The sequence below is a fragment of the Callorhinus ursinus genome, unplaced genomic scaffold (assembly GCF_003265705.2).
Source record: "Callorhinus ursinus isolate GAN/ISIS: 27379988/994484 unplaced genomic scaffold, GSC_fseal_2.0 scaffold12, whole genome shotgun sequence".
NCBI lineage: Eukaryota > Metazoa > Chordata > Mammalia > Carnivora > Otariidae > Callorhinus > Callorhinus ursinus.
In genome coordinates, this window is record NW_027397074.1 from 15,309,621 (window position 1) to 15,322,507 (window position 12,887).

Here is a 12,887-nt window from a genome sequence, read left to right on the forward strand (position 1 = left end):
GGCTCAGTGGGTTAAGCGTCCGCCTTCAGCTCAGGTCATGATCCCTGGGTCCTGGGATTGAGCCCCACATCAGGCTCCTTGCTCCTCGGGAAGCCTGCTTCTCCCTCTGCCTGCTGCTCTCCCTGCTTGTGCTAGCTCTTTCTGTGTCAAAAATAAATAAAATCTTTAAAAAAAAAAAAGAATTTGGTTGTTAGGCTGAGAAGATACTGGTTACACTGCATTAGAAAAGATTTTGAGATCGATCCTGGCCTTTGGCAGACCTCTCAGTATGTTCAAGTACCAACCTAAGTCACTTTGGTTCCAAGGCCAAACAGCGTGGTTGAACCCCCCTCTTTTCACATATTTACTTAGACCAGGGTTTCTTAACCTCAGCACTATTGACATTTTGGGTCAGATAATTATTTTTGTTGGATATTTAGCAGCATCTCTGGTCTCTCCCCACTAAATGTCAATAATACCTCCACTTACCATTGTGATCGTTGGAAATATTTCCAAAAATATTTTGGTGGGCAAAATCACCCCATTTTGAAAATTATTGCTTTAGAATATGCTGAGACAGCTACCAGGTGGTACCAGCTAAGCCACTTTATGGCCAGATTTTAGTTGTTAGGATAAGTTTGTATTGTCATTTCTACACACTTGCCTTAAAATTCCTGTTTGTATTCCTTTTGAAAATTTAAGTTTGTCTTCATTGAACTAAAAAAAGGGAATTTCCTTGATTTAGGTGGGGACTTCAGCACTTCAACGGACAGTAAGAGTTACCACAGAGAAGAACCCAAGGTACAGAATAAGGAGATACAGGGAGAGCTGTAGATGCTGAAGTTCTCTCTTAAAAAACTCACTACTTTTTCTCCCTGAAATTTCATATGATAGTTATATTTTCTTTGAAGCCTCATATAAACTTTCTCTTGAGCTCCAGATTTGTACACCCAAATAATTACTGAACACAGCCTCTGAATTTTCAAGACCACTCAACATCAACATAGTGCCTTTGAGCCAAGTTGGGAAGCCTGGCTACAAATCACATGTGTCCTGTGAGCTTTAGGCTCACATGAGGTGATGTGCCCCAGAGGTATAACAAGACAGAAATAAAAATGAAAAGACAAAGATTGTTCAAGAGGTCCCGTGAATTCAGAGAAAGAGAAAGCTTAAAGGAAAGCACAAATATACTAGCTGAGATGGGACATTTTATTACTTTTTTAAAAAATTTATTAATTTATTTGAGAGAGAGGGAGAGAGTGAGAGAGGACACAAGCGGGGGCAGGGGCAGAGGGAGAGGGAGAACTAGGCTCCTGGCTGTGCAAGGAGCCCAACGCGGAAGTGATGCGGGGCTCTGCTCGATCCCAGGACCCTGAGATCATGACCAGAGCTGAAGGCAGTTGCTTAACCGACTGAGCCATCCAGGCGCCCCAAGAGATGGGACAGTTTAAAGATACTGAATGTATAGAATTCAAGTAAAGCTAGACAGGGACTATCAGTACAGAAGAAATCAGTAGTTGTTAGAAGTTTCAACAAGGAACACATGGTTCCACTTGGCTCTAATAAAAAATGAAATTACTTCTTCAAAGAAGCATACTAACCTTATGAGTTTGTGTTTGAAAAGTAACCAGTAACTGGAAAGAGAATAAGGAAAGGGACTTGTATTTAATTAATTTCACTATAATAGAGATCTTATTCATATACTGTGTATATCTCAAGTCGCTTATATGTTAATATGTTTAGATAAACTTGACAAGGCTTTGAACCTTTTTAGCATGCTATTATGGGGGATGCTAAAGGGGGATGCTACTATGAGGGAAGGTAAGTTTGATATTTGAAGCAGAAATGGAAATCTTCCTTCAGCTTCTTGATATTAAAGATGGTAGTACAAACATCACACCATGCTTTGTTTGCCTCTGCTTTGTAATAGAAGGATTGTCAAGAATATGACAATAACTAATGCTTGATCCTGAGTATGTAGAACATAATTTCATATCTCTTTGGCAATTCAGAAGGTCCTTGAGATTATGCAACATCTCAGATCTTTATAAACATCAATTATCTTGGTATACACTAAACATAAATTCCAGTTATTTGTGCTTCCAATTTTTTTAAGTTCCATAATTACAAGGAAGTGTGACATAGCAGGTGACTTCACCTCATCTCATGGCTGACATAAAAATCCTTCTAATAAAACTTTCAAAAAGTTCTTGGTAATTTTAAGTGTTAGTGTTTAGTCACAAGAATGATAGACAAAAAACAAGCAAGGAAACAAAACAAAACAAAAAAATGGAAGCTCAGAGGAGTTGCAAATTGGTAAAGGTACTGTGATGAAAAAATATAGAATAACATGACGCCTTCCCTTCTGTACAAACCCATAATGAAGTTCCCTCTGTTTGGTGTATGGTATCCTTTCTAAAAACTGAAGGATAGAAAAAAAAAAACAAAACAAACAAACCAGAAAATCATGCAGAATGATGGTTAAGTACCCAGAATTATTTTATTATTTTTTAGATTATTTATTTATTTGACAGAGAAAGAGAGAGAGCACAAGTAGGCAGAGGAAAAGGGAGAAGCAGGCTCCCTGCTGAGCAGAGAGCCCAATGCGGGGCTCGATCCCAGGACCCTGAGCCAAAGGCAGCCACTTAACCGACTGAGCCACCCAGGCACCCCAGAATTATTTTAAATAATACAATGCCTTCAATATACCTCAAAGAAAATATACACGTATTTTAATATACAAAGTACATTATAAGATATGTATCAAAATATGAGGTATAAGGAATGCAAATTTAAAAAGACAAAATATTCAGTGTATTACAAAAAGGTAACAAAATAAAAGTCATTCTCAAAATCTGACATTTTCCTCTAAGCACTTAATGTTGATTGATAGACAGTTTTTATGTTAGTAGAACATTTCATATTGTTGGTTATAAAAACACAACTAAAAATGGAAAAATATTCCTAAAACTAAAACAAGTTCAGTTTCAAATGTCAGTAAACATGATGAAATATAATCAGGAAGATCACACACAATTCCATGGTAACCAGTTTTTCAAATGACTTTCAAAGTTAGATTCTTGTTTAGTATACGTGCTGCCGAAGCGAGCACCAAAGTTAGATTCTTGATAATACTATTTGCCTTGTAGCCTACGGCCTGATGATTGGCCCTAACTGATGTTTTTCTAGAGGGCTGACCACAGCACTTTCTTGGTAAACTATAGTTATTTAAAAACTAAATGGAATAAGACTGGTGTCCTTTTGAGGATACATATACATTATTTCTATTATCTTATTTCTCTTGTTTCTCTTATTCTTTATCTGGGGAAAGATCCCCTAGATAGCCATTAACATGAATATTATGCCATATATAGATTATAAACCTAGTGTTATTAACAAATATTCACATTAAACTTCACGTTTGTAAATACCTTTTTCTTCATAACAATTGTATAAATGGAGATATAGCTGCATGATACTGGAAAGAACGAAGAACACTGGTATTTCCAGTTCACTAACTAGATTAGATTGGTTTCTCAGAAGCATAATCTAGATGAAAAGTCAATATATATATACTAAATCAAATTTGGTGTATATTCTGGTGTCCCTAGCTATCCTGCAAAATGTTAGGTCCTTGGAAACACGGAAATCCCAAATAGCCAAATCGATCTTGAAAAAAAGACCCACAAAGTCAGAGAACTCAGACTTCCATATTTTAAAATTTAACTGTAATAATCAAGACAACGTGGTACTGGCATAGAATAGACACATAGATGAACAAACGAGAGTTGAGAGTGCAGAAATAAGCCTTAACATTTATACTCCATTGACTTTTGACAAAGGAGCCAAGCCAGTTTTACGAGGAAAGAATGTTTTCAACAGATGATTCTGGGACAACTGGATTTCCACATGTAAAAGAGTGAATTTGGACCCCTTCCTCACACCACACATAAAAAGTAACTTACGGTGAATCATAGGCATAAGTACAAGAGCCAAAATGGTAAAACTCTTAGAAGAAAACACCCGAGTATATCTTTATGATCTTAGCTTAGGTAATGACTTCTTAGCTACACTGTCAAAATTACAAGTGATATTAGACTGATTAGGACATCATTAAAATTAAAAACATCTGTGGTTCAAAGGACACTATCAAGAAAGTGAAAAGACAATACACAGGATGGAAGGAAAATATTTGCAAATCATTTATCTGATAAGATTTATATCCAGAATATACAAAGAACTCTTAAAACTCAACAACAAAAAGACAAGCCAGTTTAAAAAAAAATGGGTAAAAAATCTGAATAGATATTTCTCCAAAGATACACAACTGGTCAATAAGCACAGGAAAAGATGCTCAACATCATTAGTCTTCATAGAAATGCAAATTAAAACCACAATGAACTCACACTTCACATCTACTAGGGTGGCTATAACCAAAAGGACATACAATGACAAGTGTTACTGTTATATTATTACTGTTTTTATGGTGTGGAGAAATTGGAACCTTGATTCTTTGTTGGTGGGAATGTAAAATGGTGCAGTTGCTGTGGTGGAAAGCAGCGTGGCAGTTTCTAAAAATGTTAAAATAGAGTTAGTATATGACCCAACAATTCCGCTCCTAGGTATGAAAACATATGCTCACACAAAAACTTGTACAGCAGCAGCATTATTTTGATAACCAAGAGATAGAAACAATCCAAATGCCTGTCAACTGACAAATTGATAAAATGTGGTATATCCATACAATGTGATATCATTCAGCCATAAAAAGAAATGAAGTACAGGTAGATGCTACAACATGGATAAATCTTGAAAACATGATGTGAAGTGAAAGAAGCCAGTCACAAAAGGCCTATGGTATGATCCTATTCACATGAAGTGTCTAGAATAGGCAAATCTATAGAGACAGAAAGTAGATTAATGGTTGCATAAGGGGGAAGGTAGGAGTTGGGGGGTTGGTGAGGAATGACTGCTGATGGGTACAATGTGCTCTTTGGGGAGTGATAAAAATGTTCTAAAATTCAATTATGGTGACTGCATAACCCTGTAAATACAGTAAAAGCCACTGATTACATACTTCAAATGGGCAAACTATGGTATGTAAATTATATATTGATAAGGCTTTACATTTTTTAAAAATGTTATGTTCTGTTTAGTAATAAGGAATTTTATATCAGATATAAAACATCACAGTTACCTTAACTCTTCCCCAGGATTCTGGTGGTAAATTTTTATATACAGTAAATATCATCAAAGGCAATCCCAAAACAATGATCAGTGCCAAAAAGAGGCCCCTTGTGTGTTCATCTGTCGTTGGTAGTGGAGTTAATTTTTAGTCTCTGGTTGGTCTCTTTGCATCCAGCATGCTTTAGTTTGCTGTTGGCTGCTTCCCAAAATGACCACCTTTTTACTGTCCTCCCCATTAAAAATAAAAGATCACATAATTATCTCTTCAATATGTTCATTTTATGCATTGGGATGAAAGTAAAGATCTATCCCATAGATTAGAGCTATTTATACATTACGTCATTACTTCTTAGTGATGGAGGCAAGCCATGTCTGAGGACCCAAATAGGGTCCCATGGGAAAAGTGAAGAGGGTCCTTGGCTTTGTGCAGGATAGAAATAAAACCCAAGCCAGGAAGACATGAAAGCAGAGTTTAATGAATAGCGTAAGTGATACCATATAGTAGATGGAGTGTCTGGGAGGCTCAGAAAAGGAGAAGTGAATTTCTCCATTGAGATTAGGGTTTTATACTGGAAAGGGGTCCAGGGTATGGTTCCTTCAGGAATTCAGGTTAGGCTCTCTTCCTCAGCGCTGCCTGAGGAGGCGGCAGCCATCTGTTACTGGGCATCATGGATGCCCTCAGACCTCTGGTGAAGCCCAAGATCATTAAAAAGAGGATCAAGAAGTTCATTTGGCACCAGTCAGACCGGTATGTCAAAATTAAGCACAACTGGTGGAAACCCAGAGGCAGTGATGATAGAGTGCATAGAAGATTCAAGGGCCAGATCTTGATACTCAACATTGGTTGTTGAGTTGCCCAGTGGCTTCTGGAAGTTTCTAGTCCACAGTGTCAAGGAGCTTGAAGTGCTGCTGATGTGCAACAAATCTTAGTGTGCAGAGATTGCTCACGATGTCTCCTCTGAGAACTGCAAAGCCACTGTGGAAAGAGCAGCCCAGCCGGCCACCAGAGCCACCAATCCCAATGCCAGGCTGCACAGTGAAGAAAATGAATAGACAGCTTATGTGCACCTCATATTTGTGTTAATAAAGCCATAAAACTACCACACACACAAAAAAAAGGAATCCAGGTTAGGGTCCCATCAAAGGTGAGTGTCCAATGAACAACAGGTATAACTCCGTAAATCACTGAAGAGGCTACTGGCACCAGCGTCCACTGCAGTTTGTTCTTAAGATGTTATAAGGTGTATGGGGGCCCCAGACAAAACTCAGAAAATGATCACCTTTCTTGCTTCCCACCCCTGGAGTGGGAACATAGCTTCTTCGGTTTACTCAGATGCAAGATGAAATATAGAACATGAGTAAATGGGGCCTAGCAGAGAAACAGCAGAGATAGAGCTTTTCTAAAATGGAGTCCCTTCAGTTTTCTATCTCATGAAAGTTACAAGTCTTAGCAGTAAGCTAGATGTGCAGATGGAAATGCAAACTTCTCGTAGCTTTGTACTTTTTATTATGGAATTCATCTAGACTTGTCCATAAGGGCTTTTTCTGTTTGTAGTATAGTGAGAAAAAGCTATGTAGGACTAAAAATGAAAGCTCTTTTATGGCGACTTAAAAAAACTTATTACCACCACTTACAGTACCTACAAGTTTTTGTCCAGAAAAGTATTTTGATTCACAATCAGTTTTTAATCTTGGGACAACTTGTTATCAATGTACTTCATGTGCCTGAAACATCGTCCTTTTAGCCAATATCACCCACATCATTCTAGGAAATGCAAAGTAGTTCAGGTTTAACCTGAACATAACATAATTTGGAATCAACCATTAAAATACATATTACTCATTTTGAAGAAAAATCACTTATATGCTTTTTAGGCTCTGGGTACATACACTTACCAGTATAACATATTTTAAAAGGTTACATTTTTTGCTCTACACATTCAAGTCTCTGTTCCTGTCATTTTCATTCAGTCCACATTTTTTTCCCCTTCCAAGAATCCAGGAATCTTTACAGAAAAGATTCCTGGATAAATCAATATCCAGGGTAGGAGACAGTGAAGGTAAGAGACCCTAAATTCTATGCCACCAACAGGCATTAAACATGCACAAACTTTTTAAGAGGTGCCAAAACTCAGCAGGAAGAAGAAAAAACTACAATGAAGTCTTTTGAGCAGTTTTTAAAAATTACTCTGTTTAAGAATACTACCTTGTGGGGCGTCTGGGTGGCTCAGTCGATAAGCGTCTGCCTTTGGCTCAGGTCATGATCCCAGGGTCCTGGAATCGAGCCCCGCTTCGGGCTCCCGGCTCTGCGGGAAGACTGCTTCTCCCTCTCCCACTCCCCCTGCTTGTGTTCCCTCTCTCGCTGTGTCTCTCTGTCACATAAATAAATAAAAATTTTAAAAAAAGAATACTACCTTGTAAGCCAATTTTAACGTTATCCAGAACACAGCATTTACATACTTTGAGATATGTTCTTTATCACAGCTTCAGAAATAACTACTACAAGTAATTTACAATTTCGTATCTGAAGACTTTTTGGCCTGGTATATCTCAGAATTCAGAACTTTTATTAGAAAGGTGTGCAGTCATATATTATGCAACACCTCCAGCAAGGGTTGGAGCTGCTCTGTAATTAAACACGTTAATAGTTCCGTAGAAAACTTACGACTATTCACACCAAGTGAATATCCGATTATACACGGCTTCAATTGCGTTCAGGTCAGATTTAACCAGTAAGGGAGTTAGGAAAGACAGATAAAGGACTGGGACCTGTAAAGACATGTTTATCTGAAATCCGGTTCTTTATAATTGATACCTGGTTCAGAGCCAGTGTAAACGATTGGTCTTTTCTTCCACAAAAAGGAAACAATGTATTTAAAATGAAAACCGAAACAGTATCTTTTGTTTCAAAAGGGAAATGTAAAATAGACTAGCCTGTGAAACTAAGTTAATTACATTATGATCCTCTTGAACTTGTCTAGCTCCACTTTGGTTAAAAACTCCCATTTTTTGGCACAATAGGAAAAGATTAACCCCAGGCTTGTAGGGTGAGCATCCCTCGGGGCTTCACGGAGCTTGGGATCAGGAAGAAGTGTAGAAGGGTAGGGAAGCCAGGCATGCTGCAGAGTGCTCCAGCATTATCTACGCTGGGCCAACTTCAGTCTCAGCTGGATAAAGGAAAAGAGAGTAAGTAGAGATCTTTGCGGTTACTGCTCTCTTGCCAGCAGGACACAGAGTGAACAAGATTCTCTTCAGAGGCATTAGTATAAATTCTTGCTTGGGGTTGCAAAAGAGTCTCACTGTTACGGGGGAGGAGCGACTGGTAAGCCAGAGCTTGGGGCTAGAAGAGGAAGGGAAACAGGGCGCCGGGTCTTGCACAAAGTGGGTGAAAACGAGTCTAAGCCACCAGTTCCTGAATCGGTCCCAGAGGTTTAAGTGTACCTGCGTGGGTGCAGCACTGCGGGACCCGAGTCTCCGCGGTATCCCCTGACCCGGCCTGGTGCTCCACCTGCAACAAGTAGTTAACTGCTACGCCGCAGGGCTTGGGCAGTTCCTCGCGCGTCCGGGAAGCCTTTCCCAGGCGCGCAGCCTATACCCGACCTCTCTGCGGAGGACGCCCACGGGAGGAGGGGCTGGGTCCTCCCAGACCGCAGGCCCGGCGGGTCCCCGGCTTCAACTACCGGGCGGGACCCTCGCGGCTTTCCATCCAATCGTCGTTCTCCGGTGACCGCGGGGCGGGACCCTCGCGGCTTTCCGTCCAATTCCCGCTCCTCAGCTAGCGGCTGTGGCGGAGTAGGTGGAGCGCAAGCGGCGAGGACCCGCAGGCCCAACGAGACAGCGCTCTCTTCCAACCCGAAACCTTGGGCATCGTGGGAGAAAGTTAGGTTGCTTAGAATAGAGTTAAATAGAGTACAACGGCGGAAGTGCCAGGGCTCGGCGGGAGCGTCGTGTTGTCAGGCATGTTGCCTGCGGGGGTCGGAGGTTGGGCCGCTGGGCTGGTCCGTAGCGCTGCTTATTTAGATTTCTCTCACTTGGCTTCTTGAGTGTCCAGAGCTGCTCTTGGTGTGGTGGGAGGAGGCTGAGCTCTCGTCGCACTCTGCACCCCCGTTTTCTCCAGCCGAGCTTTGAACTCCTTGTCGCCCTGAGACCGGGCACCGGGAGGCACTTTGTGTGATGAGAGTGTGGTTGTCCGAAGCCTGGTTAATCCTACAGTAATTGTTAGCCAGCTCTTTTTAGCAGATGAAGTTTGTACGTGTTTGCTGTGATTCCCAACAGTTTAAGTCTTGGGGTTCCCAGTCTCTAGATTTTTTGTCTTCCACCAGTTTTTGTTAAAATCCCCCGCACCCCCTGCAGTTGTCAAGCTTGTTTTTTCCTTTCCACGGTCACCAGCCTAGTTCAAACCCCTGTGTTCTCAAAACAGGATTGTTGCAGCAAGCTCCTGGCAGTCCTAAGCAGTTCATCTTGGTGTGACGGTATGTGACACTATGTTTTACTTACTTTCCTGATTCTGTTTTCCATTTTATTTTCATGGTTTACATTTTATTGCCCCGAGGAAGCCTACTGTAATTAATTCCAGTGGCATCATTTTCTTAATGCATATGTAGGTTCTTTTGGAATTATTTAATCTTCGTGGTAGAGAATTCAGAATAATCCTTCCTGAACGAATCAGGTAATTCACATTTTCAGTGTGTACCTTTTGGTGAGTTAAGACTAGTAAGCATGGGATTGGTAGTCTTGGTATCAGTTTTCTAGAGTCCATTAAGTAGTAGTAGTAGTAGGGAGGTATACAACGAATTAGGGTATCTTTTCTATATATATGTATTAGAATCTTGTTGCCAACGACAATTTATTACAAACTTAACAGTTCAAAAACAAAATCACAAATTGGTTATCTCACAGCTTCTATAGATCTGAGGTCCAGGTAGGTTTAGCTGTATACTCTGCTTAGCATCTCACAAAACTGAAATAAAGGTTTCTGTAGTTCCGGGTCCTTTTCTGGAGACTTTGGGAAAGAATCCACCTGTAGGCTAGTTGAGGTTGTTGGCAGAATTCATTTTCATGCAGTTGTAGGACCGAGGTCCCCATATCCTCACTGGCTTCCAGCTGGGGGCTTTCTCACGTCCGTAAGACCACTTGTATCTTCATATCCAGACAGTGCCTTCATTCCTTTTCGTGCTTTTAATCTCCCTGGCTCATCTACAGCCCGCTGCTGGAGAAAGCATTCTCCTCCTGAGGGCTCCAGTGATTAGACCCACCTGGATAATCTATTTAAGGTTACCTGTGCTGTATAAGACAACATGGTCACAATCATGAAGTGCTGATCTCCTTATAGTCACAGGTTCTGGGGAGTATAAGGGTGGAATCATGGGAGCCATTCCTGGAAATTTTGCCTAGCATAATATGGTTGTCTCAACTAGATTATTTTTATAATGTGTTTTTGTAGGCATTTAAAAATAGTCCTAATAACACCTCTTTCTGATTATATGATTATCCTCTCTACAGGTAAGGAAATTCAGTTAAAGTTAGTTGCCCAGAAGCTCATGGCTAGAGAGTGGTGGAGTTGGTATTTACCTGTATTTCCATTGGGTTTAAAACTAATATTTATGGATGGTCAAAATAAAGTACAGCCAAAGTCATTATATGGGAAGAAGCTGAGGAATTAGGAGATCTTTGTTGTGTCTTGCTTTTGGATTAAATCTTTATTTTAGTGTTATAGGTTAAATTCTTTTACCCTGACAATGAAAGCCCAAAATACAATGACATGAGTAAGTGTTTTATCATACATCTAGTGGGAGGAGGCTAGGGCTAGTAGGAAGATTCTGACAACCTCAATATGTGGCTTCCATAAACAGTTGCAAGGTGCTGCTTCAGTTGGTCCTACCTGTTAGGCAGTGAGGAGAGAAAACACAGGGAGAATACAAATGACCTGGCATGACCTGGAGGAGACACATTACAAAGTCCTGCTGAGCTCCAGGGCAGGGTAGAAAAGATAAAGCTGTGTGGCTTTAAAACCAGTTGGAACTCAGGATTCTGTTAAGAAAAAAAGGAGACAATTTATATTGACCAATAACAACCTCTGCCACACCCTAGCTTTTTTTTTTTTTTTTAAGATTTTATTTACTTATTTGACAGAGAGAGCACAAGTAGGCAGAGTGGCAGGCAGAGGGAGAGGGAGAAGCAGGCTCTCTGCTGAGCAGGGAGCCCGATGCGGGGCTCGATCCGAGGACCCCAGGATCATGACCCGAGCCGAAGGCAGCCGCCCAACTGAGCCACCCAGGCGCCCCACACCCTAGCTTTTGATAATGTTTTATTCCATAACCTTCTGTGAGTGGAATATTTTGTTTGGCTTTGCTATTAATTTAAAAAGTGGTATTTGAAAGGCAGGTAATGAGCCCAGCGCCGAATCCCCGCCCCGCGATGGGGCGCGGGAAATGTGGTGTTCGGAAGACCCACTCCCCGGCGCCGCTCGTGGGGGGCCCAAGTCCTTCTGATCGAGGGCCAGCCCGTGAAAGGCAGGTAATTCTTATTAATGTTCCTTGATTTCTCAATTACTATTATAATATATAACTTAATTTTTAAAGGCTTATTTGAGAAATCTCATTTTCCATTTAACATCTGTGTACCTCATTCACATTTTGGGTTAGTTTGATTTCTCTGAGGAAAATTAATAAATTTGTGGTAAATGTTTAAGATTGCTTTGGGATACTTGAAACTGTTCTGTGTAGGCCTCAAACCATCTGCATAAGTAGGCTACAGCAGCTTGTCATGATTTAGGAATTCTGTGATATTCTACAGCTGGAAGAGTCTTAAACTGCTCTTATTCTAGAGAGTTCTCTCTTTCCACCCATCATACTTTTCTTCACAACTGCACTCTACCTACCCATTTAGACCTACCGAGAGATTCCTCATCCACTCTCACTTAGCTTTAATGTTGGGCGAAGATTTTGATGAAAGAGATGTGGATTGGACCTTAGGAAAGTTGCTAATCTCTTGAGTTTTGATTTCTTCATATGCAGACTGGAGGTGACTGTCAAAAGGCAGGGATAATATGAAGATTAGATAAATATCTTCTCTCACACCTGTTGTACTACTTGGCAAATAGTGGGTGCTCAGTAAATCAAAACTACACTAGTTCCACTGATGACTCCTTGAATTCCAGCACTTGGAGTCAATGCTTTTTTTTTTTTTTAATTGATTTTCTCCGACAAGTTTCTTCCTCCAGGGCTAGGACCAAATTCTGGATATACTGTGGTCCCTAAATAATGATTTAGTGAATTAGAACTAGCATATATAAGAATATTTATGATATTAAAACTGTCAGGGCTTTTTTCTTTAGTCTTCCTGTTGTGCTTGCATCATGGAAAATCAGTTGGCTAAATCAACTGAAGAACGAACATTTCAGTACCAGGATTCTCTTCCATCTCTGCCTGTTCCTTCGCTTGAAGAATCATTAAAAAAATACCTTGAATCAGGTATGTTTGTAATCTTCTAGTATATAATAATATTATTAGCAACTTAGAAAACTGAAAGTATTAGAAGTAGATGAAGGTCTAATTGCTTTTTCCTTTAGGCTCATGATAATTAAAGTATCCTTAAAATGTCCAGAACTTGGAGCGCCTGGGTGGCTCTGTCGGTTGAGTGTCCAACTCTTGATTTTGTCTCAGGTCAGGATCTCAGGGTCCTGAGATCGAGCCCTGTGTTGGGCTCCGAGCTGGGCATGG

At 40.4% G+C, this 12,887-nt stretch overlaps 1 protein-coding gene and 1 long non-coding RNA gene across 3 annotated transcripts in view; one reads left to right on the forward strand and one right to left on the reverse strand.

Annotated features, from left to right (window-relative positions):
• Nucleotides 1–4,230: 4,230 nt before the first annotated feature.
• On the reverse strand, nucleotides 4,231–8,782 carry LOC141373848 (uncharacterized). The gene is made up of 3 exons (XR_012380195.1): nucleotides 8,608–8,782; nucleotides 7,373–7,538; nucleotides 4,231–6,195 (listed from the first exon to the last, which is right to left on the reverse strand). It is a non-coding gene; the product is annotated as an uncharacterized lncRNA (long non-coding RNA).
• Nucleotides 8,783–8,807: 25 nt separating this feature from the next.
• CROT (carnitine O-octanoyltransferase) overlaps nucleotides 8,808–12,887 on the forward strand; it is a 48,333-nt gene continuing 44,253 nt past the window's right edge. Inside the window, exons 1-3 of one of the 2 annotated variants that reach the window (XM_073898737.1) lie at nucleotides 8,808–9,044; nucleotides 9,585–9,638; nucleotides 12,503–12,638. In XM_073898737.1, coding sequence (XP_073754838.1) covers nucleotides 12,524–12,638 — 115 coding nt within the window. In that variant the 5' untranslated portion in view covers nucleotides 8,808–9,044; nucleotides 9,585–9,638; nucleotides 12,503–12,523. Of the gene's footprint in view, nucleotides 9,124–9,584; nucleotides 9,639–12,502; nucleotides 12,639–12,887 lie in introns of both variants that reach the window. The other variant, XM_073898738.1, reaches the window with a different exon arrangement.